The following is a 22109-nucleotide window of genomic DNA, read 5'->3' as shown; positions in this document are numbered from 1 at the left end:
GCGATTGGAGTTCATAGGAGCAGTCCTCGACTCCACCCTCGCCAGGGCCTGCCTCCCTCGTTCTCGACACGAGACAATGGTCTCGCTCATTCGCAGCTTACAAGCCTTCCCTTCCACGACGGCCCGGTCCTGCCTTCGCCTGCTGGGCCACATGGCTGCGTGCACCTTTGTGACCGCGAACGCGAGGCTGAGGCTCCGTCCGTTCCAGATGTGGCTGACTTCGGTGTACCGGCCCCACCGCGACCCTCTAGATCTGGTGGTCACGGTCTCGGACCCCACTCTCCAGACGCTCACCTGGTGGCTGCATCAGGAGGTGGTCTGCGCCGGGGTTCCGTTTCGCCCCCCTCGCCCGTCGGTCACCCTGACCACAGACGCCTCGGCGCTTGGATGGGGGGCTCACATGGGAGACCTGCACACTCAGGGCCTCTGGTCGGCCCAGGAGCTCTCCCTGCACATCAACGTCAGGGAATTGAGAGCGATCCGCTTGGCTTGTCTCGCCTTTCTTGCACACCTCCGGGACCGCTGCGTCGCGGTATACACGGACAACACGGCAGCCATGTTCTATCTGAACAAACAGGGCGGGGCCCGATCCTCCCCGCTGTGCAAGGAGGCGATGCTCCTATGGGACCTGTGTGTAACCCACTCGATTCGCCTCGAAGCGTTCTTTCTACCAGGGGTGCAGAACACGCTGGCCGACCGTCTGAGCCGGTCTTTCGCTGCCCACGAGTGGTCCCTTCGCCCCGACGTAGCCCACACCATCTTCCAAAGGTGGGGATTTCCCCAAATAGACCTGTTTGCCTCCAGGACCAACAGGAAGTGCCACAGGTTCTGTTCGTACCAGGGTCGGGCTCCGGACTCCATCTCCGATGCGTTCCTCATGTCCTGGACGGGTCCCCTTCTATACGCCTTCCCGCCGTTCCCGCTAGTCCACCGAGTACTGCTCAAGCTACGGAGGGACAAGGCCCGCGTCATACTCGTCGCTCCGGCCTGGCCGAGGCAGCACTGGTATACCCTGCTCCTCGAGCTATCGATCCGGGATCCCATTCCCCTACCGTTATGGCCGGATCTCATCTCTCAGGACCTCGGCAGGCTTTGTCACCCGAACCTGCAGTCGCTGCATCTTACAGCCTGGTTCCTGAGTGGTTGACCGACGCGGAGAGGACCTGTTCTGCGGCGGTGCAGCAAGTGCTCCTTGAAAGCAGAAAACCGTCCACACGCTCTACCTACCTGGCAAAGTGGAAACGCTTTGCCCTTTGGTGCGATCAGCAAGGTCTTAACCCCTTCTCGACCCCTCTCCAGACGGTCCTTGACTACCTCTGGTACCTGAAAGGCCAAGGTCTCGCGATCTCGTCCCTGAGGGTACACCTGGCGGCGCTTTCGGCCTTCCGGCCTGCTGTAGATGGTCGCTCCGTGTTTTCCAACCCCATGGTTGCCCGCTTCCTCAAGGGGTTGGACCGCCTCTACCCGCAAGTGCGGCCGCCGGCTCCTACGTGGGATCTGAACCTGGCTCTCACCCAGCTGATGCGCCCGCCCTTCGAGCCCATGGCCTCCTGCTCCCTCCTCCATCTCACCTGGAAGACGGCCTTCCTCGTGGCAATCACATCCGCCAGACGAGTATCCGAACTCCGCGCCCTGACGGCGGGTCCCCCATATACCGTCTTCCACGCGGACAAAGTGCAGCTTCGGCCACATCCGGCCTTCCTCCCAAAGGTGGTGTCGGCCTTTCATCTTAATCAGGAGATCTTCCTCCCGGTCTTCTTTCCAAAGCCGCACGCCTCACCTCGTGAGCAGCAGCTCCACACCCTCGACGTCCGTAGGGCCCTCGCCTTTTACATTGACCGAACTAAGTCCTTCCGGCGTTCCTCCCAGCTCTTTGTCGCAATTGCGGAGCGCATGAAAGGCGAGCCTGTTTCATCTCAACGGATTTCTTCCTGGGTGACATCCTGCATACGGGCGTGCTACGAACTTGCTCGCGTCCCCCCGTGCCGGCTCACCGCACACTCGACAAGGGCGCACGCCTCGTCAGCCGCCTTCCTGGCCCACGTTCCCATCCAGGACATCTGTCGAGCGGCCACCTGGTCTTCCGTCCACACCTTCGCTTCCCATTATGCGTTGGTGCAGCAGTCCCGAGACGACGCAGCCTTCGGCTCTGCGGTGCTACACTCCGCCACGTCTCATTCCGACCCCACCGCCTAGGTAAGGCTTGGGAATCACCTACATGGAATGCATAGGAGCAATCACTCGAAGAAGAAAAGACGGTTACTCACCTGTAGTAACTGGTGTTCTTCGAGATGTGTTGCTCCTATCCATTCCAGACCCGCCCTCCTTCCCCACTGTCGGAATAGCCGGCAAGAAGGAACTGAGGAGCGGACGGGCCGGCTGAGGTGTATAAGGGGCGCCATGACGGCGCCACTCCAGGGGGCGCCAGCCGGCCCGCCGGAGTTGCTAGGGTAAAAATGTTCCGGAGAGCCGTGCACGCGCGGCGCGCACACCTACATGGAATGGATAGGAGCAACACATCTCGAAGAACACCAGTTACTACAGGTGAGTAACCGTCTTTTTCCTATTACTGCTAGGAAGGCATAATAATAATAAATAAACCATTTACTGCTTACTCTGCCTACTGTCCTTATAAATCTATTATAACTATGACTGATTTTAAACACAAACATTTACTGGCCAGCAGCATTAATAATTTAGTTCACAATGGTGATAGGAAACCAATGGGCTGGAAGTAATAGCTCAAGTGCTGTTATTGAAAGGGAATAGCTGATGTAATAAACTGAAAGAGTATGGCTTTTGTTCTACACTTAGCTATCTAGAGCACAAGGCTAAAATTAGTTTTAAATAAAATACTTTTGAGCCACACATTCTTTAATAACTTTATAAGAAAGAGGTTACAGAATCAAACGTTTAGACTGATAAAGAGTTTGATGATCATATTTAATTATTTTGTTTTTGCGGTTGCAGTAGAAGAGTCGGGGGGTGAGGGGGAACATGGAGAAGAAATGGTTTTATTTGTTTCTACTAATCTTAATGAAAATAATGAGCAATATACTGCTTATGCTATATGTTGGGTGAGGCTAGTAGCACTGCCTAACATTAAGGTTGCCCAACACTTCCCATTGTAGAAATCTGTTTGCAGTTGCTTATAACTTTGCCAATCTTTTATCTGTTTGGTTTGAAATTTTCCATATGAGGTGTCTGCCTCAAGCTGGTTTCTTGTTTGTTTTTTTTTTCTCTCTCTCTCTTTTGGAGCGGGGAAAAGAAGTTTCAGCCAAAATGATTTAGTTTATGAAACTGAGGTTAGGGGAAAATAAGTTGTTGTGCAATATTAAAAAAAATTCTGTTGTCCTTTTCTCTGAGAAGCTCTAGCACCCCCATGTTTGGACCAGGGACTTGAAATTTGGTAGGGTGTGGCCTTTGAGCCAGGGTTGGGAGTGTGAAAAATTTGGCCAAGTTATCAACCTCTGAAAAAAATCTCAGTTCATACATGCTCAGTAGACACTTCTTACGGTTTTATTGCTAAATTTGCCAAAGATTCTGTCTTCGCTGAGCATGCTCCATCCCCTTGCAGTTCCCAGTGCTGACCAGACTGTATGTACTATCCTCACAGAGTGACAGCACATGCTCCAGCCCGGGGCTGCAGGGGCAAAGTCAGACTTTTTCTGAAATTGTTGCTTTAGGCTGAGGTGAGGCCATGCACTTGACACTGAAAGCAAGGAGCCTGTCTCTCCTGTGGTAATAATTGGAGAAATACCAATCTCCTAGAACTAGAAGGGACCTTGAAAGGTCATCGAGTCCAGCCCCCTGCCTTCACTAGCAGGACCAATTTTTGCCCCAGATCCCTAAGTGGCCCCCTCAAGGATTGAACTCACAACCCTGGGTTTAGCAGGCCAACGCTCAAACCACTGAGCTATCCCTCCCTGTGCTCTCAAATCACTCCCAGGCAGCTTTTCTTACTCTTACTAAATGAGGAATTTTAGTGTAATCCCACTGGTGTCAATAGCAAAACTCCCAGTGAGTTCAATGGGTGCAAGATAAAGGCCAACAGGGGCATTTAGGGCCAGATTCTTGGTTCCAGTCTCGCTTCTTTGTATCATTCCCGAGCACTTAGCCAGAAAGCTTCCCTGAAGGACAGCTGAATATGTTCCCCTTGCAGAGCAAACTCTCTGGCTAACCCAAAGCTAGCTATGGAAGCACTACACCACTTCTTCCAAGCCCCACAAGAGTAAGTGGCATGAGAGTGTGTGGCTGGAGTCCGCTGTGCTTTGGCAATCTTGGGTTGGCAAAATAGTCCATTAGGGGCTGTTGTAGCCTAGAAGACATTCCAACTTATGTCAAGAACCAAAGAGCTTCCCACTGTTCCCTAGATCAGGCTAATGCAAAGGCAGCTTTAAGCTATGCTTTTGCCCCTTCACTAAGGTCTTGGGCTGAATATAGCTCAGCTGGACTCAAGAATCTGGCCAATAATGTTTAACTTCGGCCAATTAAAAAAAATATATTTATATATACCTTAACCTACAAAATAAGTAAGCAACTGTAAAACCACCATCAAGCCTTTTACCAGCTTTTTTGACGTCTTTGTTCTGTAAATACAGCATATACACACACACACACAGATAGTAGCTGTTTCCTTGAAGTAGAAGGCTGACGAGAAATTGCACAACTAGTCACAGAAAACAAAAGAAAATACATAAGCAGGAAATCAGTTGAAGCACAATAAAACACAAATATTTAACTGGAAATATATATTTGTTTCCACCTATGGTCCCCATTACCATAATATCTGAGTGCTTGACTGTACTATTAAGATATAAAAATTCCACACATTTCCTTTTTATGTACTAGAAATAAGAAAATATGCTTACCAACATGAATATTATCCTTAAATGCTGTCTTGTAAAGCAGAAATATTAAGTGATGGCTAAATTTTTCATCAGTGCTGGAATCTAAGTTCAAGACATCTTCAACTGAACATTTAACTCCATAAAGTTCTTCCAGCTTTTTACTAACAAGCTGAAAAATAAAAATAATTAGGCTATTTTTTCTGTTTTTTTAATAACTAAAAAGGTACCCATAGATCGTGACAGAAGGGCAGATTTTATGTCTTCATTCATTTCAAAGACATTTTTGGTTTTGAACATACAGTTTTTTTAGACTATGAAGTTTCATGGCTTATTAAATTGTAACCAAAATACAAACACATATTTTACCTTATAAATTGCATAAATGTGTGATTATGGTACCAGTAGCAGACTGTTGCAAATTTCCAGTTTCTCATCTAAAAGCCTAATATACGGCCTCATCTATACTTTTTCTGTTACACTGCTTCCAAAGTACAGTTTACAGCTCCAGTGGAAACCAGCATTGAAGACTCTACAATCCAAACCTATGACAACTTAGTCACATTATATCTAGGGCCAGAGTGAAGACCTTAGATCCAAGGAGTCCAAAAGCTTCAGATCTTGGGACCTCAGATCCCTCCTTTTGGATCCAACAATCTTCTTTAATTTTGAGGATCCCTTAGATTTCAGAACTGACTCTCATGCCTACAAAGGAGGTAAATCCTCTAAGGACTCCTCCAAGGGAAAAGGCCTCATTCAGTGTGTGGCTTCTTTCTTTCCTATGGAGAGGCATGCACATGGCTCTGAGGATGATGAATGCTCTTAAACCTCCGTACTTATCTGAGACAGGATATTTTACTAGAGAGGGAGGTGTATTTCTGAAAGCTCGTTTTAGTCTGTCTGCCACATTGGAGATAATGTCCTGGCCCACCATAAATCAAACCAAATCCATATGAAAACAACATTTGTGCTAATTAATAAAACCAATAACTAACAAGGAGTGACTCTATATAACAATCAGAAAAGGCCTAAGCTTAATAAAAACCACACTGGGGAAAAAGGGGACTTAAAACAACTGGAAAAAGAAGAACTGATGGAAAAATAGCGTGTGAAATCTTTTGTTAGAGCCTAGGAGCATGCCTGTATGCTTCCTAACAATTTTACTGCTTTCTTTGGTTCTATGGCTCTTGTATCGGGGCACATAATCCACCAGTGACTCTACAGAGGCAATATCATGAAAGAGAAATTACTATGTCACAGGCCTATGCTGTCATACCAACCACCATTTGCCTCTTGTTCCTCTAAAGCGGGAAAACCAGAAAAACTTTGCTTTAACTAGCAATATCTAAACATGCGTTTCTAATTTTCTCTAAAAACGTGTAATCAATTTTCATTTTATTTGTGACAACTTGAGCTTTAGAATAACTATAAGGAAAATTTGTTCACTTTATTCTCTCTTTGATCCACATTAAGGCCCATAACAAGACAGACAGACCTACAATATGTTATATTCTAATTATTGTTCCAGTTTTACCTCAATTAACTTTGCAATCATCTTTTTGCCATCAGCTTCAGGATTCACTGGTTTATAGAACTCCAAATCAAAATACAGTTTGCAAACAGCTTTTTCAGGAATAACTTCATAGCAATGCATAAGACTTGTTTTCTGTTTTTTGCTAAACAGAAAGTAGTCAAGAATCATCATGCATGTTTGTGAACAATAATTCAAAAAACTTGTTGAAATGTTTTTAAGACTAGCCCTACTATGTTCTGAACAACTTAAATTATCAATTTTGTGACTAATTAAAGAAACACCATAAATATACATTTGGCCTAAAATTTTGATTTTGTAAAAAAATAAATTCTTACAAACATCTAAGACCAACAGATATGTTTTCATGAACAAAAATAACTAATGGAAACAGTAATTTTAAACAATAAATCCACTAGTGCTGAGAACCTTAAAGTAAAACTATACATGAAAGTGAAACCAACTTCTTTGAATTTTGATATCCAAATGGAGAGAAATGGAAAATGTAAAGAGCTTAAATAAAAAAATTGGATTTTTAGAAATCTGTCACTTAATAATGAGATGTTTTATTGCTAAAACATTTAAGATTTTTTTAAATTATTTTTTAAGTTGACTGTAGACCTTTACTAGACATTTCAATATCGGAACTTGATCATGTCGTATGTTTCTGTTAAATGACTGTTAAGAATTATATATAAAATGGTTCATGGAGATGTAATTATTTTATCTGCTGATGCACCAGAATGATGATGATTGTTCACTATGGATACCAGTTCTCTTCAGTGGTCAAGCACTGTAGCACATTTGAGGGGATCAGTGTCAGGGAGCCAGTTATGGTGCCCTGCTTTCTGAGAGCTGGTCTAGACCAGCCCCAGCCCTGATGAAGTTTAAAGCAGCTGAGAGGTACTTTTTTTCAAAATACTCACTTGTAATAAAACCAAAACTCTGTATATGTTGTCACAAGATAATACCTTTGTCCATCTTCTGTGTTCATTTCCAAAGCAAATACACGAACATCCTTTTTAAATTAAAAGAAAGAGTTAACTTTTCCTTTTTCAGATCACTAATCAAAATCTTTTGCTTGAAATTAATTTCTCAGATCAAAGGTTAGTAATTATTTTCTAATTAGTAACAACCTATCAAAGGATGGCTTAGGCTTTTTTTTCTTTAAAACCTAAGTACCTTTTATTGTTAATTAAGAGCCTGCTTCTTATTTAAATTACACCAGCATAACTCTTGACCAGCTGACTGAAGTCAATAAAGCTACTATGGATTTGCATTGATGTAACTGAGATCTGAATCAAACCCTCAAGTGGTATTTACCTAGTAAAATCTTATTTTGATCAGCAGCATAGTAACATCAATGTGAAGAGAAACAGTGTACAGAGAAGAGGATTCTCACTGAAGAGAGAAGCAGCATATGGCCTAAATCAAGCAAAATGATGTCCAAACCATCCTTTTGATTATATACTATATGTAAAACCAGAGGTGACCCTACAGAGAAAAATGCTCCCAAACTGCAACATAATTAGGAAACAGCTTTGACACAGTCATAATTTTGATAATGAAATTCATGACATTTGAAGAGTTGGTTAGTAACACCTGTCTCAAAATATTTTACTTTGCACTTTGTCATATGCACTGTTCCCTGCTATAGTGAGTCAGACCCTGATCCTGCAGCAAACTCTGCATGGACAGACCCCTGCACCATGCTCCATTTAAGTCAATGGGGCTTCTCAGAGAATCAGTCTACATGGAACTAACTGCAGGATAGGATCCTTAGTTCTCCCTGTTATCTGTGTGGGTTTGATCTGCAGGTAAGAGTGGAGAGGAAAAATGTCTTAAAATAAGAAAATAAGATTGTAAAAGCAACAAAAATGGGGGGATTGAAGGAGAGATGTAATGCCAAAAACTACTTGTGGCAAACTTGCCATGCCAATTGTGGCATTGCAGCAGCTGTGCCCCAGTTTCCTCTCCCCTACACATACATACTGTCCTGTGGCCTCCTCTGACCATCAGAGTGATTTGGCCCTGCAGTCATATCACTTTACAGGATCACAAAGTCCTTTACTAAAGAAGAACGACACAATGTATTGAAAGCAAACCTTCAGCCCGGCTGGGTTCAGCAGACAGCAGCAACAGAGGTACACCTGTGCTGAGGACTGCTGCTCTTTCCCTCTCACGTTCGCTCAACCCCCCAGTCCATGGGCTGGAACACTTCTCCTTAACTAATGGTTTATGGCAGGCTCCAGCTCACCAGGAACCCCATATCAGCCAGGTTTTCGGCTTGCCTCTGGAGAACCTGTCTGGTCCTCCCCCACGCCCTCCACCTTCTTTTCAGCTGCTTTCCAGGGGAAGAGCACTTCCCACCTGGTCTCTCCAGGCTCATTATGGAGACAAACCTGCTCTCCTCCAAGTGGGCTTTATTTTTAAGCTGTGTCTACACTGCCACTTTCAGCGCTAAAACTTTTTGTTGTTCAGGGGTGTGAAAAAACACCCCCCTGAGCAACAAAAGTTTTAGCACTGAAAAGCACCAGTATAGACAGTGCTTTATTGCTGTGAGCTGTGCTCCCGGCGATAAACCTACCACCGCTTGTTCGGGGTGTTTTTTTCTTTTAATCGCCAGGAGAGCTCTCCCCTGTCATAGCGCTGCCGCGGCTGTGCTGTAACGTGGGTAGTGTAGACATACTCTTAATTAGTCCTGAACCACGCCCCCGGTGCACCCCATCACAGTACCTCCCCCTCAAGACTACATCCTGTCTGGTGCCAGAAGGGTCAAATGAGCTCTTCTCGATGACCTGTGCCTGCTGATAGGTGGGCGGCAGTGCTGGTAGCTACTCCTCCCATGGAGATGGGTTTTTATAGCGCTGGGAGAGCTCTCTCCCAGTGCTATGCCACGACTACACAAGCCACATTAAAGCACTGCTGCTAGATTTCAGATCAAGCCAGGACTTCTCATGCTGTAAAAACAGGGTGGGTGGAGATTTTCATTTAACTGCCATTTGTGTTTTTGACACTGTCTCCCTCGGGCTTTAGAAGGACAGATATAAATATTACCTGAAGTTTCTTACCTTGACTTTCTAAGTCAAAGTAATTCACCCAATATGATACTTTAATATAAAATCCCTATTTTTAAATATAGTGAACTTAGGCTCCTTTCTGCCTTTCTTCCCCTTGCTGATTTTAAAGTACTTAATGATCTACAATTCCTTACTACAACCGCCATGTGACAAGGATACCTGTTTGAATCACAACATTCCTTATCCCCTCTTTCCCAGACCTGTTAGGGCTCCTCAAGAGCCTACATGTGCCCTCATGCCTCCTATCACAACACAGCATCTTTTCTTTGTCTAAGGTGAGGAGATGACTGTGTTGCTTTATGGAGCAACAAGAATTGGGCACAGAGTGTTGCAAATTCTTTCAACACCACTGGGTGCTTTTACTGGATATCATTGACAGGCATTAAATGTTAGTGTAATGAAATAGGTCAGACCTGCAGAGTTATCGGGATAGCTGAAATGGCAGAAGGAAATTGCACATTCCACAGTTATTTTTAAAAACAGGCAATCAAGCTGCAGAGTATGAAATGCAGGTAATTACAAATAAATAATTAGCTCATCCTTTCAAAAACAATTACACCTTAGGCTGAGGGTTCATTTCAGGTGATCTGGTTTTTCTTTTTCACTTCTTGGTGCCTGAGCGGTTGCCTGTCTATTGTGGGATATATTTTTGCCTCTCTTTTCATTCATCTCTACCTCTTTTATATCTTACCTTCTTTGTTTTTCCTCTTCCTTCCTCAATCTCTGTCCTCTTCTCTCTCCTTCCTTCCTACTTGATTTTTACTCCTTTCCCATTCTTCTGCTACCTCTTGCCATTTTGGCTCTTTCCCTCACCTACATCATTTGCCAGACCTTCCTTGTCACATCCCACCACTTTGGTCTTTCTTCCCCACAAGCACTTCTACTATTAAACATTAACAACATATCTAGAGTTGTATGTTAGAACTAGCCCTCATTACATCTAATAACACAGTCTAATGTTGGAACTACTGCGTATTACAACTTATGCATCATGTTGACCTGTAAGGGAAAATAATTGCCTGATGTATTAGGACCGCACAACATAAGAATCCTGAAGCCTGAAGTGAACTTTGTAGGTTAACAGAACTTTACAAATGACGTTTCTAAATAGTGAAGACACCCTTCTAACAATTTAATATCTTACCTCCTTACAGGTTTTTGCATAGTTAAAAGCTTGAGCTTGTCGACGAAACAGATTCCAAACAGAGCACGGTTGCCATGGTTTGGACAGCTGTGGCCTGTAAACAGGGCAAAGTGGCTTTCTTTTATATCGAGATGCTAGTTCATCAACATTCTTCAGTCTTTCTTCCCATTTTCTCTTCATTTGTCCTAAAGCAGTCAGGAAATGAACCCTTAGTACTACATTAAAAATAACCAAATCAAAAGCATTTTGTATGTGCTTCAATTTCTCATATACCTGTGCATATCTCTGTATTTGTGATACACAAATCTCTGTGATCTGTGATACACAGATCTCTGATCTGCTGTATTTGAGCATACTCGGACTCTTTCATGACTAAGGGGAGCCTGTACTCCAAATCAACACACAACTTAGCTGTGAAACACCCTTTAATACTAAGTTCCCTGTGCTGGTTTGAGAAAATATGAGAACATCAATTGTATCAAGAATCAAGTTATGAATGCCCAGGCCTATTTTATTATCAACACAACTGAAACAATTTAGAATAGGGGGAAATCTCAGGGTAATGAATGATATTTTGTTTATAGAATAGTATTTAATAATGCTTATATTTTCAAAATAATATACACATTTATATTAATTCATTCTTACATCATCCTGTGGAGGTAGGTAAATATCAGACCCATTTTATAGATGAGGAAATCAACCAAGAGAAGTTAAATGACTTATCTAGGCCCACACAGCAAGTCAGTACCTGAGTGAGGATTAGATCTCAGTAGCTTCTAGCTCCCAGCCCTATGCCCACAAGGCTCCATTGCCACTCAAATAGATAAAGCAAAACAATTCAAAACCAAGGGGCATCCTCAGCCTATGACCCATATCAGCAATGCTTTCAACTGCTTAATAATATCAATACATTACTCTAATTTACTTATCAGAATTTTCAGGACTTTGAAATAGTTAACTTACCAGTACTCAGTAAAGACATTTTGCCCAGCAGTGCTCACTATCACTCAACCTTTGGACTTCTAATCACATAAAGTAAGCACATGGTAGGAACTCTGAAAATCAATGCACAGTCAAAAAGCTACATTAAATGTAACATTAACATAACTACAGACAAGTTCCAATTCATTAATTTTTGTTCAGGGAAATTCCTTCCCTCTCAAAATTCTTCCAGATGGATAAGCGTTAAGATCCTTGGGAAGCAGAGAGAATGGGAGGAAGGGAATTGGGGAAGATGTTATTACAGAGGTTGTTTTATCTAATCTACATGACCAATTACCAGTACCACTTTCTGTCCCCCACCCTTTGATTATTCATCTGCATTTTCCTCCCCCGGTTTCTCCACATCTCTTCTTCCCTTGGATTATCCCTCACTGACTGCCTCCCACCTGTGTCTGTCTCACAGCAGTTTCTGAAAGGCAACAGCTGTAGGGGACAGAACAGTTTCCAGAAGGAATTTAGATGCAGTAGTAGAGAACTCATATCTTAAAGCCACAAAATACAAAGATAAAGATAATGTGCAGTTAATGTGGTTTCCAGTAGACAGAAGGAACTAAATGTAATCTCTCACACTTGTTGCTGAGTCACGCTACAAAGTATAAGTTTTTAGCCGGAAACAACCTGCTAAGTTTTCAGGCTCAGTACAGCTAAGCAGTGAGAGATAAAACACATCATGAAGTGAAAACCCCACACTATTATATTTGGACACAGGAAAGTAGCAATCCCACAAAATATAACAATAACTAAATAAACCAAAAATAAAGACATACCCCCCCTAAAACATCACTTCTCAAGCAGCACACAATATAAAAAAATTATCTCACAGTGCTGAATGCAGTTTGACCTTGTCTACATTTGTGGCTAAATTTAATCTTAATTAATTAGGTCCTGTCTGAACTACATAAATTACCACGTTTAGTTTAGAGAGAGAAGGTGGGTGAGGTAATCTTTTATTGGACCAACATCTGGTGGTGAAAGAGACAAGCTCTTTGCATAAGCACTTAACATGTTTCAAGGAACTGTTCAATATAAAGTGGCCCATTATCACCCATCCAGTCACAGGGAGAAAAGGAAGGGTAAGGGAAAGAGCGAGAGGGTGTGTGGGGGTAGGTGTGGAGTGAGTTACAGATTGTTGTAATAAGCCATAAATCCAGTGCCTCTATTCAGTCCATGCTTTTTCATGTCTGAATAGCCCCTTGAAATGTGTTATTTTATCCCAAACAATCTGTCTACCTTGTATTTAGCAATAACACTGAGAGCTAGTCTACACTAGAACTTCTACAGTGGCACAGCTGTAGCACTACTAATGCAGATGCTCTATGCTGATGGGAGATCTCTCCCCCGTGAGAATAATTACTCCACCTCCCCAAGCTGCGGTAGCTAAGTTGGCGGGAAACACACTCCCACCAACCTAGCACTGTCCACACTGGTGCTTAGATCGGTGTAACTTATGTCACTCGGGGTTGTCTTTCCCACGCCCTTGAGAGACTTAAGTTATACCAAAGTAAGCACTAGTGTGTACCATCCCTGTGGTACACACTACAGCCTATGTCAGCATAATGTATGATGCTCAGGGTGTGAATAATCCACCTCCCCAAGTGACATAAGTTACACCGACATAAGCATTCACATGCACAGCGCTGTTGGCGGGAGAGCTTCTCCCACTACACAACTTCTGTCATTAATGGAGGTGATTTTTTTATGCCAATGGGAGAGTTCTCTCCCATCAGCACAGAACATCTTCACCAGAAGTGCAGCAGCGTCACAGCTGCATTGATAAGCTCTGCAGCTGCAGCTCTGTATGTATAGACATGGCCTATGAGTTAATTGCCTAGACCTGAAAAAGAACTCTATGTAAGCTTGTCCTCTCACCAAGAGAAGCTGGTCCAATAAAGATATTACCTCACCCACCTTGTCTCTCTAATATCCTGGGACCAAGAGGGCTACAACACAACTGCAAATATGTTTAGTTTAAACATTTATAAAACATAACTGTTGCCAAATCATGTTATAAAATGCTCAGGAATTATGTTTAGCCTATGCAATCTTATTTACACTAACAAACTAAGGACCTGTAATTTACCAGCAGTGCAGTGCTAGTGATAGCAACAGCAGTATTGCCAGCTCCATACATAAAATCATGAAACTCTCTTAAAAACTATGATTTTTATATATATATTTGGGATTTTTTTTGCACCTTCTAGTTTTTAAGCTTTAGGGTACATTAGGGTCATACTTCCAGGTTTCGTTTGCAACCCTTAGGGCCAGAAATTGCCTTTTATTTTAATGAAAGCTGAAATTCTCACATAATCCCATGACTCCAGGATCTTGGACTTTAAGAAAAACACCAAATATCACAAGACTAGCTATAAAATCCCAAGAATTGGCTTCAAGCTGTGGCAGAGACAGGGCTCAGACATTAACATGGTCATTTATTCCAAACTCATGAGCCCTGTCTACCTTATAGCATCCACCATCAGAGAATTTCAGCTATGACATTTACTAGCACAGATACAGCCAAAGAGGCTGCTGGGAAAGAAACCTATATGATAGGAAATTAGCCTGTTGCTGAAAACAGTTCTCAGCAATGTACACCTGAGCCTCCTCGACACTGGAGAACTGTGTGTTTAAAGTGTTAGTGAGTGCTAACATGGCAGCTACACATGGTCCAGTACTATCTCTATTCACCATCAACCCTATTTCACTTAAATTTATCCCCACATCTTACACATGCAGTTGTATAGTAAACAGGGACAAACACATTGCCACCAGGGAAATTATTTCATAGCTCCCAGCAGGACTGATACATGCAGTGGATTGTGGAGGGTGTGACTGGTCCACTGTGTGAGGCAATAGGAGGAGGACTAACTGTACTGTGCTGGGGAAGTGTAGTAAAATTTGTCCCTGGCACAATTTGCTACTGGTAACACATATGGACATACAACATGCCCTCTCAGATTTTGCTAACCATCCCCTTTCTCCATTTGCTTGTTAGGTAGCTGTTTCCCTGTCATAATTTGCTGCTCTCCCCATCTTTCTCCATTCACTTCTTCACAGTAGCTAACTCTGACAGAGGGTGATCTTCACTGTCATAATTTGCTACTCACCTTTCCTCATTCTCTAGACCAGGAGTGAACAAACTATAGCCCGCGATCTGGCCCACCAGCTGTTTTAAGCCAGCCCTCAAGCTCCCACTGGGGAGTGGGGTCTTGGGCTTGCCCTGCTCCAGTGTTCAAGCTGGGGAGAAGGGTTGGAGGCCACTCCATGCCACTCCTGGAAGCAACGGCATGGCCCAGCTCTGTGTAGGAGCAGCAAGGGATGCTGCCAGGAATGCAGCCAGGCAAACTGCCCCCACCCCAAGCGCTGACCCCTGCAGCTCCCTTGGCCGGGAACTGTGGCCAATGGGAGCTGCGGGGGCAGCACCTGGCGGACGGGGCAGCACGCAGAGCCGCCTGGCTGTGGCTCTGCATAGGAGCCGGAGTGGGGACATGGCCGCTGCTTCTGGGAGCCACTTAAGGTAAGCGCTGCCCAGAGCCTGCACCCCTGAGCCTCTCCCCATGCCCCGACCCTCCCCTGCCCTCCAAACCCCTCAATCCCATCCCAGAGCAACTTCCTGCACCCCAAACCCCTCATCCCCAGCACCACCCCAAAGCCCACATCCGCAGCCTGCACCCCCTCCCACACCACAACCCCCTGCCCCAGCCCTGATCCCACTCCCACCTTCCAAACCCCTTGGTCCCAGCCCAGAGCACCATTCTACACCCCAAACTCCTCATCCCCAGCCCCAAGCCAGAGCCCTCACCCCCAGCCAGAGCCCTCACACCCTCCTCCCCCCAGCACCCTATTCCCCCACTTCAGCCTGGAGCCCCTCCCGCATCCTGAAATCCTCATTTCTGGGCCCACCCTGGAGCCCACACCCCCAGCCAGAGCCTGAACCCCACTCCCGCACCCGAACCCCAATTTTGGAGCATCCATGGCCCTCCATACAATTTCTGTTCCCAAATGTGGCCCTCAGGCCAAATAGTTTGCTCACCCTGCTCTAGACAAGTGGTTCTCAAACTGTGGGTTAGGACCCCAAATTAGGTTGCAACCCCATTTTAATGGGGTCACCAGCGGTGGCGTTAGACTTGCCAGGGCCAAAGCCTAAGCCCAAACCCCACCACACAGGGCCAAAGCCCCAGAGCTCAGGTTTTAGGCCCCCCACTTGATGCTGAAGCCCTTGGGCTTTGGTCCCCCACCCAGGGCAGCAGGGCTTGGGCCCTCCCACCTGAGGTGGCAGGGCTCAGGCATGCTTAGGCCTTGTCTACACTACAGGACTATTTCGAATCTACTTAATTCGAATTTGTGGATTCGACCTTATGAAGTCGAATTTGTGTATCCATACTAAATACACTAATTCGAACTTCTGAGTCCACATTCACGGGGCCGGCGTCGACTTTCGAAGCGGTGCACTGTGGGAAGCTATCCCACAGTTCCCGCAGTCCCCGCTGCCCATTTGAATTCTGGGATTTCCCCCCAATGCATGCTGGGGGAAAAAATGTGTCGAGGGTGGTTTTGGGTAACTGTCGTCATTGAACCGTCAATCACGCCCTCCCTCCCTCCCTGAAAGCGCCTGCGGGCAATCTGTTCGTGCACTTTTCTGGTCAGTGACAGCGTGGACGCCACAGCACTGCAAGCATGGAGCCCGCTGCGATCCTCGCCGTTTTCTCCTCCTCGCACTTTATCGTCCACCTCTTCCACATTCAGCTGCTGAGAAATTGGGCTACTTTTCAATGGTTCTGCAAGCACTGGGGGACCATAGGGGACGTTTTACCAACATGAACGTCGGATGGCCGGGCAAGGTTCCTGATGCGTGTGTTCTCAGGAACTGTGGGCTGCTCAGACGCCTGCTGGAAGGTAGTTTCTTCCCGTACCACGAAATAACTGTTGTGGATGTGCATTTGCCTATAGTGATCCTCGGTGACCCAGCCTGCCCGCTAATGCACTTGCTCATGAAGCCCTATACAGGCGCCTGGGACAGCGACAAGGAACTCTTCAAATACCAGCGAGCAGCGTGACCTGTGACTGTTCAGTTTCTTTACAGAGAAGCTGAACCTGCCCCTGTTTCTTTACCCAGTTACTGTTGACTCTCCTCTTCGGTTAAATACCCCGTTCTCCCCGTTTCCTCCACTTCCAAGACACGTGTAAAAATAAAATACATGTCACACTGTTACTGAGGAGAGGTTTCTTTATTCATGACTTTTCGTTAAAGGGTCGAAATTGGAACGCAGACTGCGGTGGGTAGGGTGTGCGCTGATGTAAAGACCGCCTCTAAACTTAAGGAATGACAGGCTCCTGATCGTACAGCGGTCCGCATTGCCGGACTGCTTGTTTCAACGGAGCCTGCCATCCCTCCTTTTTGGGATTCTGTGTGCGGGCGGCTATGTGGCCTTGTGGCGGAGGAGGACGGATACAGATTCCTCTGCTGCGTGACTCAGCGGTCCACAACAAGGACCGCTGTATAAGATCTGTACCCGACCTCCCCCGCTAAAAAGTCACATCCCCACCGCCCACACAGAACCTGGAAACCACCTCCCATACCGACCACGGTGCCTGCTGACTGCACTGTGTGTGTTACCCGCTGCTGATCCGGCCCCCGTGTCTGTACCCTGCGAAAGGTGCCTGTCCTATGCAATTAGCAACGCACTTCCCCACGCACCCCATTCAAACACAGTCTTCAGTGAGGAAACATGACGGAAACAGTACTTAACAGCAAAGTATTTTTATTACTTAAGTACACAGTTATGGGATGGGACTGGGATTGGGACTTGTTTGAGTCCGGAAGGGAAGGACTTATGCAAACGTAGGGTATGAGAGCTTTTGGTTACTTGAGCACTCTGCTGGGGTGCAGTGACAGTATTCACGGACCAGGGCGGGCATCCTCCTGGTTATTTAGGGTGAGGGGGGTATGTGACTTTGTGGCGGGGGAGGGCGGTTGCAGAGATACTGCCGGGGGCTCTGTCCTGCAGCGGACCTGCAGAACATACACAAGTCGCCGGAGCATGTCCGTTTGCTCCCTCAGTAGTACAAGCATTGCTTGAGTCGCCTGCTTGTGTTCCTCACGCCACCTCTCCTCCCATTCGCTGTGTGAGCACTGGTACAGAGAGACTTTCTCCCTCCACTGCCTCTGCTGGTCCGCCTCGGCTAGGTAGCAGCCCACACATTCATCGAAAATCGTGTCCCTTGTCTTTTTCTTTCGCCGCCTAATCTTCGCCAGCCTCTGCGAGGTGGATGCTGTGGAAGGTCTGGAGACAGTGGAAGCTGTGAGATGGGAAACAGTTAGTTAATTCCTTGCAATGATACTTTTTTGCGAACAATTAACTGAATCTAGGCTGTCTCTGTGAATTTTTTGTTGAGACCCCTGTGCCTGCTGTTGCACAAATCATTTGCGCGGTGGATTCTGGGTAAATGTCGCCAGTCATTCCTTCCTCCGGGAAAGCAAGGGCAGACAATCATTTCGATCACGTTTTCCATGAAATGCCCTGGCACACGCCATAGCGTGGCAACAATGGACCCTATTTTGCCTTTTGTGTATGTCACCGTATGTGTACTGTATGCCGCTGATAGAGGCGGACCAGCAGCGCTACACAGCAGCATGCTTATGCTTTTGCATGACAGCAGCGATGGTTACCAGGCATACTGCACCGTCTACCATACCATGAACTGGTAAGAAGACGGTAATAAGATGGTCATGGTTACCTGTCCTTTTGCACTGCGCCATTTGGTGCTGTCATAAGTGCCCCTGGTCGATCAGCCAGGGGCGCAAAAGCAAAATTTGGGAATGACTCCCCGAGTCAATCCCTCCTTTTTGGGTATCTAAAAATAGAATCAGTCCTGCCTAGATTATGTGCAACTGTACTAGAGAACCACTGTATCATACAATCAGAGACCACAGCTGCTCTCTGTCCAATCCTGCATAAATTTTGAGCTGAACGCTATTCACAGGGTGTGCTCCTGAAACAACCCCAGCTGTTCATTACGTTCTTCCCCCAGCCTTCCTGGGTTCCAATACCATTGTCCCCCCACTTGTGTGATGAAGTAATATAGAATGCATGAATAAGACACAGGTAGTCGTTTGTGAGAAATGAGTGGAAGGAAGCCTCCAGCTGCAATGATAGTCCAGAGATGACATTAAGGGGTGTGGAGGAGGGAGCCACTCATCCCTCTGCTACTCCAGGGGCAATTGAATCTTTTCTTTACAATGAAGGGTGGGGGCTGATGGATCTCAGCCCCCTGTTGCAATGATGAGGACGGTTACCAGCCATACTGCACCATCTACCATGAAAAATTAGCAACAGGCGGCCTTGACCGACCGGTCCCAAGCAAGTTGGTACGGTTGTCATGGTTACCAGCCCTTTTGCACTGCCCCATGTGCCAATAGGCTGATGATGAGGATGGATTTCCATCGTTTTGTACCATCAGCCATCCATAGCGTGGGGGGAGCAAGGATGTTGGTGTTGAGTGCTGCACCATCGCGTCTATCTGCAGCATTCAGTACAGATACGGTGACATGTAAAAGAGTCAACAGAGGATTGTTTTCCCTTTTACTTCTGGGGGTCGGGGGGGTGCGTAAATTGCCGAGCTATGCCCCGTCCCACCGCGGACACTGTGTTTGACCCTAGAAGCATTTGGAGATCAGCCAAGAATGCAAATGCTTTTCGGAGACAGCAGGAACTGTGGGATACCTTGCGTCCTCGTTCCCCCCTCCCTCCATGAGCGTCCATTTGATTCTTTGGCTTTCCGTTACGCTCGTCACGCAGCTGCGTGCTGAGTCTGTGCTATGCCGTCTGTCCGTTTATTTATTAAAAATACTTTGGACCAGGCGTAACGTAACATTTCTTCCCCTACTTAGATGCAGGAGTCTAAGAGCGAGATCACCGTGAGGACAGGCACTGAAGGAGATAGAGAGCGCATGCTGCGTGAAATCTAGCACGAACCACGGACCTATGCAGCCGTGCTCTGGGAGGCAGTGCTCCCTGAATACCGCATGAAAGCCTCGCGCGGAAAAGTGTGCTATCACGGAGCACCCAATAAGGCAGCTCTCCCCAGGAACCTCCTGCTGATGCTTATCGATTAACGGCAGGAGAGCTTCGTGGCGTTCTCCCAGGAGGATTTGTGTTCTATCACCATATATACAGAGACCTCCTTTTCACACACTTCAGATTCCTGTTATATTAAGAATAAAAGTTAACATGGTTAAAGCACTTACCGACTGCTCCTACCCCTGATTCAGGATCCGGGTTCCTGGCCGGGGAGGGTTGGTAGGGGATCTCCGTGAGGGTGATGAATAGATCCTGGCTGTCGGGGAAACCAGCGTTGTAAGCGCTGTCGCCTGCCTCGTCCTCCACAAACCCTTCCTCATCTTCCCCGTCCGTGAACATCGTCGAGGAACTGTCCGTCGACACTGTCCCATCATCAGAGTCCATGGTCACTGGTGGGGCAGTGGTGGCAGGCTCCGTAGCGTCCGTTGGCCGCTTTGATTTTTTGGTAGCCTTATCTGGGGTCCTTGATTTTCACGCGGCGCTGCGTTGCATGACGGCTGTATCCTCAGTCTGTATCATGGCTTTGGAGACCTTCTCGTAGGTCTTTGCATTCCGTTCGTTGGAGCGCAGCTCCGAAAGCACAGACTCCTCGCCCCACACACCGATCAGATCCAAGAGTTCCCGGTCTGTCTATGCCGGGTCCCTCTTTCTATTCAGAGATTACATGAACTCCTCTGCTGGAGAGCTTTGCATTGCTGCCGGTGCTGCGGAGCTCGCCCCGATGTGCAACCAGAACGTCAGATTCAAACCGCCCAGACAGGAAAATGAATTCAAATTTTCGCGGTTCATTTCCTGTGTGGCTGGGCAGAGAATCCAAGCTCGGGCTGCTGTCCAGAGCGTCAACAGAGTGGTGCAGTGTGGGATAGCTCCCGGAGCTACTAAGTTCGATTTCCATCCACACCTAGCCTAATTCGAACTAGCCATGTCGAATTTAGCGTTACTCCACCTGCCGGGGTGGAGTACCAAATTCGAACTAAAGAGCCCTCTAGTTCGAATTAAATGGCTTCCTGGTGTGGACGGTTGAGCGGTTAGTTCGAATTAACGCTGCTAAATTCGAATTAAAGTCCTAGTGTAGACCAGGCCTCAGTCCCCACTCCTGGGGTCATGCAGTAATTTTTGTCAGAAGGGGCTTGTGGTGCAATGAAGTTTGAGAACCCCTGCTCTAGACCTAATGCCAGTTTGGAATGCCCTGACTAAACTCTGTCCCTCAATGCTCACAATAGCTACTGGGAAGGTGCAGTAGCACCATTGCCAGTGTAAGAAGACATGAGGCAGGTCTGCAAGACTGTGCCATTGTTTGTGTTGTGTTCCAGATTTGAATCCCAGCATTTATCCACATGCTCTCCAACTGCCATTAACAGTGTTCAATGTCATTGTATTAAACGGTTGAGGGATTAGTAGGACCAGGTTGGCAGATCTGTCACTGTGATATGAGGAGTGGTACATGTGTACAGGGAATGGATCACTTGATGATTACCTATTCTGTTCATTCCCTCTGGGGGACTTGGCATTGGCAACTGTCAGAAGACAGGATACTGGGCTAGATGGACCTTTGGTCTGACCCAGTGTGGCCATTCTTATATCATCAATTATGCTTTGAGTACTGAGTTCTGTAGCCTATGTCAATAAAGATGCACACGGTTCTCTTCTGGCTATAGGGACTATCAGCAGGCTGGTGGCATAGAGAACAGTGGCTTCCAGGACTTTGTGAGGGGTAAGTGAAGGCTGTGTCTCACCCTTGGAGAAGGGGCAGTGCCATTTTGCAAAGCAGGAGTGGTTTGTATGGAGTAGGCTTAGTTTTTTAGTGTAAGCCAGGCATAGGTAGCTTCTGTTTGCTACATACAGCTGACTTAAATCCAAATTTCGCTAGACCAAAAATAAATGGAGTGAAACTACATTTACAGTGGATTACAGGAAGCAGAGTATTACTGAGGAAATCAGAGCACCAGCTAAAAGAAATGTAGGAGCTGCTATGAAGTTCTGTCCAGACGTTACCCCTACATAACCTGACAAGGAATTATTTTCACCCCAAAGCCAGGCACGATGCGTGTGAAGAGTTTTCGGACGGTGGGTGTGAAGTACTGCACTGAATCAAGCCTCCCCTGGCAGCTCTCGAGAGAGCAATTCAGCTAAAACCAAGCCAGACTGCTGAGCCTGGGGCTACGCTGTACCTTCAGGACCACGGCTGGCGAGCGTCCAGCTGGGTGCTGCTGGGAGCGTCCCGCCTGCGGGCGGAGGAAGAGCCCCTCTGCCACTCACAGCCCGCTCAGGCCGCCACGGCAGCCCGCTCACTCCACTTGGGGTCACTTGTTGCGCCTCCCCGGCACAGTCCGGCCGCTCGTGTCCCCATCTCTTAGCCCCGCCTCCTGCCCCTGGGGCCGGGTTTTGGCCCCGGTACAAATGCTGTCCCATGTCCATCCCTCT

At 46.6% G+C, this 22109-nt stretch overlaps 1 protein-coding gene across 4 annotated transcripts in view; it reads right to left on the bottom strand.

The window, feature by feature from the left end:
* PRIMPOL (primase and DNA directed polymerase) overlaps positions 1-22109 on the bottom strand; it is a 37156-nt gene that overhangs the window by 14720 nt on the left and 327 nt on the right. For 2 of the 4 annotated variants that reach the window (XM_045018027.1, XM_045018025.1), the window contains exons 2-6: positions 11569-11660; positions 10603-10787; positions 7305-7396; positions 6382-6523; positions 4872-5019 (exon numbers count right to left, since the gene is read on the bottom strand). In XM_045018027.1, coding sequence (XP_044873962.1) covers positions 4872-5019; positions 6382-6523; positions 7305-7396; positions 10603-10787; positions 11569-11587 — 586 coding nt within the window. In that variant the 5' untranslated portion in view covers positions 11588-11660. Of the gene's footprint in view, positions 1-4871; positions 5020-6381; positions 6524-7304; positions 7397-10602; positions 10788-11568; positions 11661-12428; positions 12448-22109 lie in introns of those variants that run through there. The other 2 variants (XM_045018026.1, XM_045018028.1) reach the window with 2 other exon arrangements.

The sequence above is a fragment of the Mauremys mutica genome, chromosome 5, assembly GCF_020497125.1.
Source record: "Mauremys mutica isolate MM-2020 ecotype Southern chromosome 5, ASM2049712v1, whole genome shotgun sequence".
Lineage (NCBI taxonomy): Eukaryota > Metazoa > Chordata > Testudines > Geoemydidae > Mauremys > Mauremys mutica.
The sequence above is the reverse complement of the archived record's forward strand: the minus strand, read 5'-3'. Positions and strand labels throughout refer to the sequence as shown.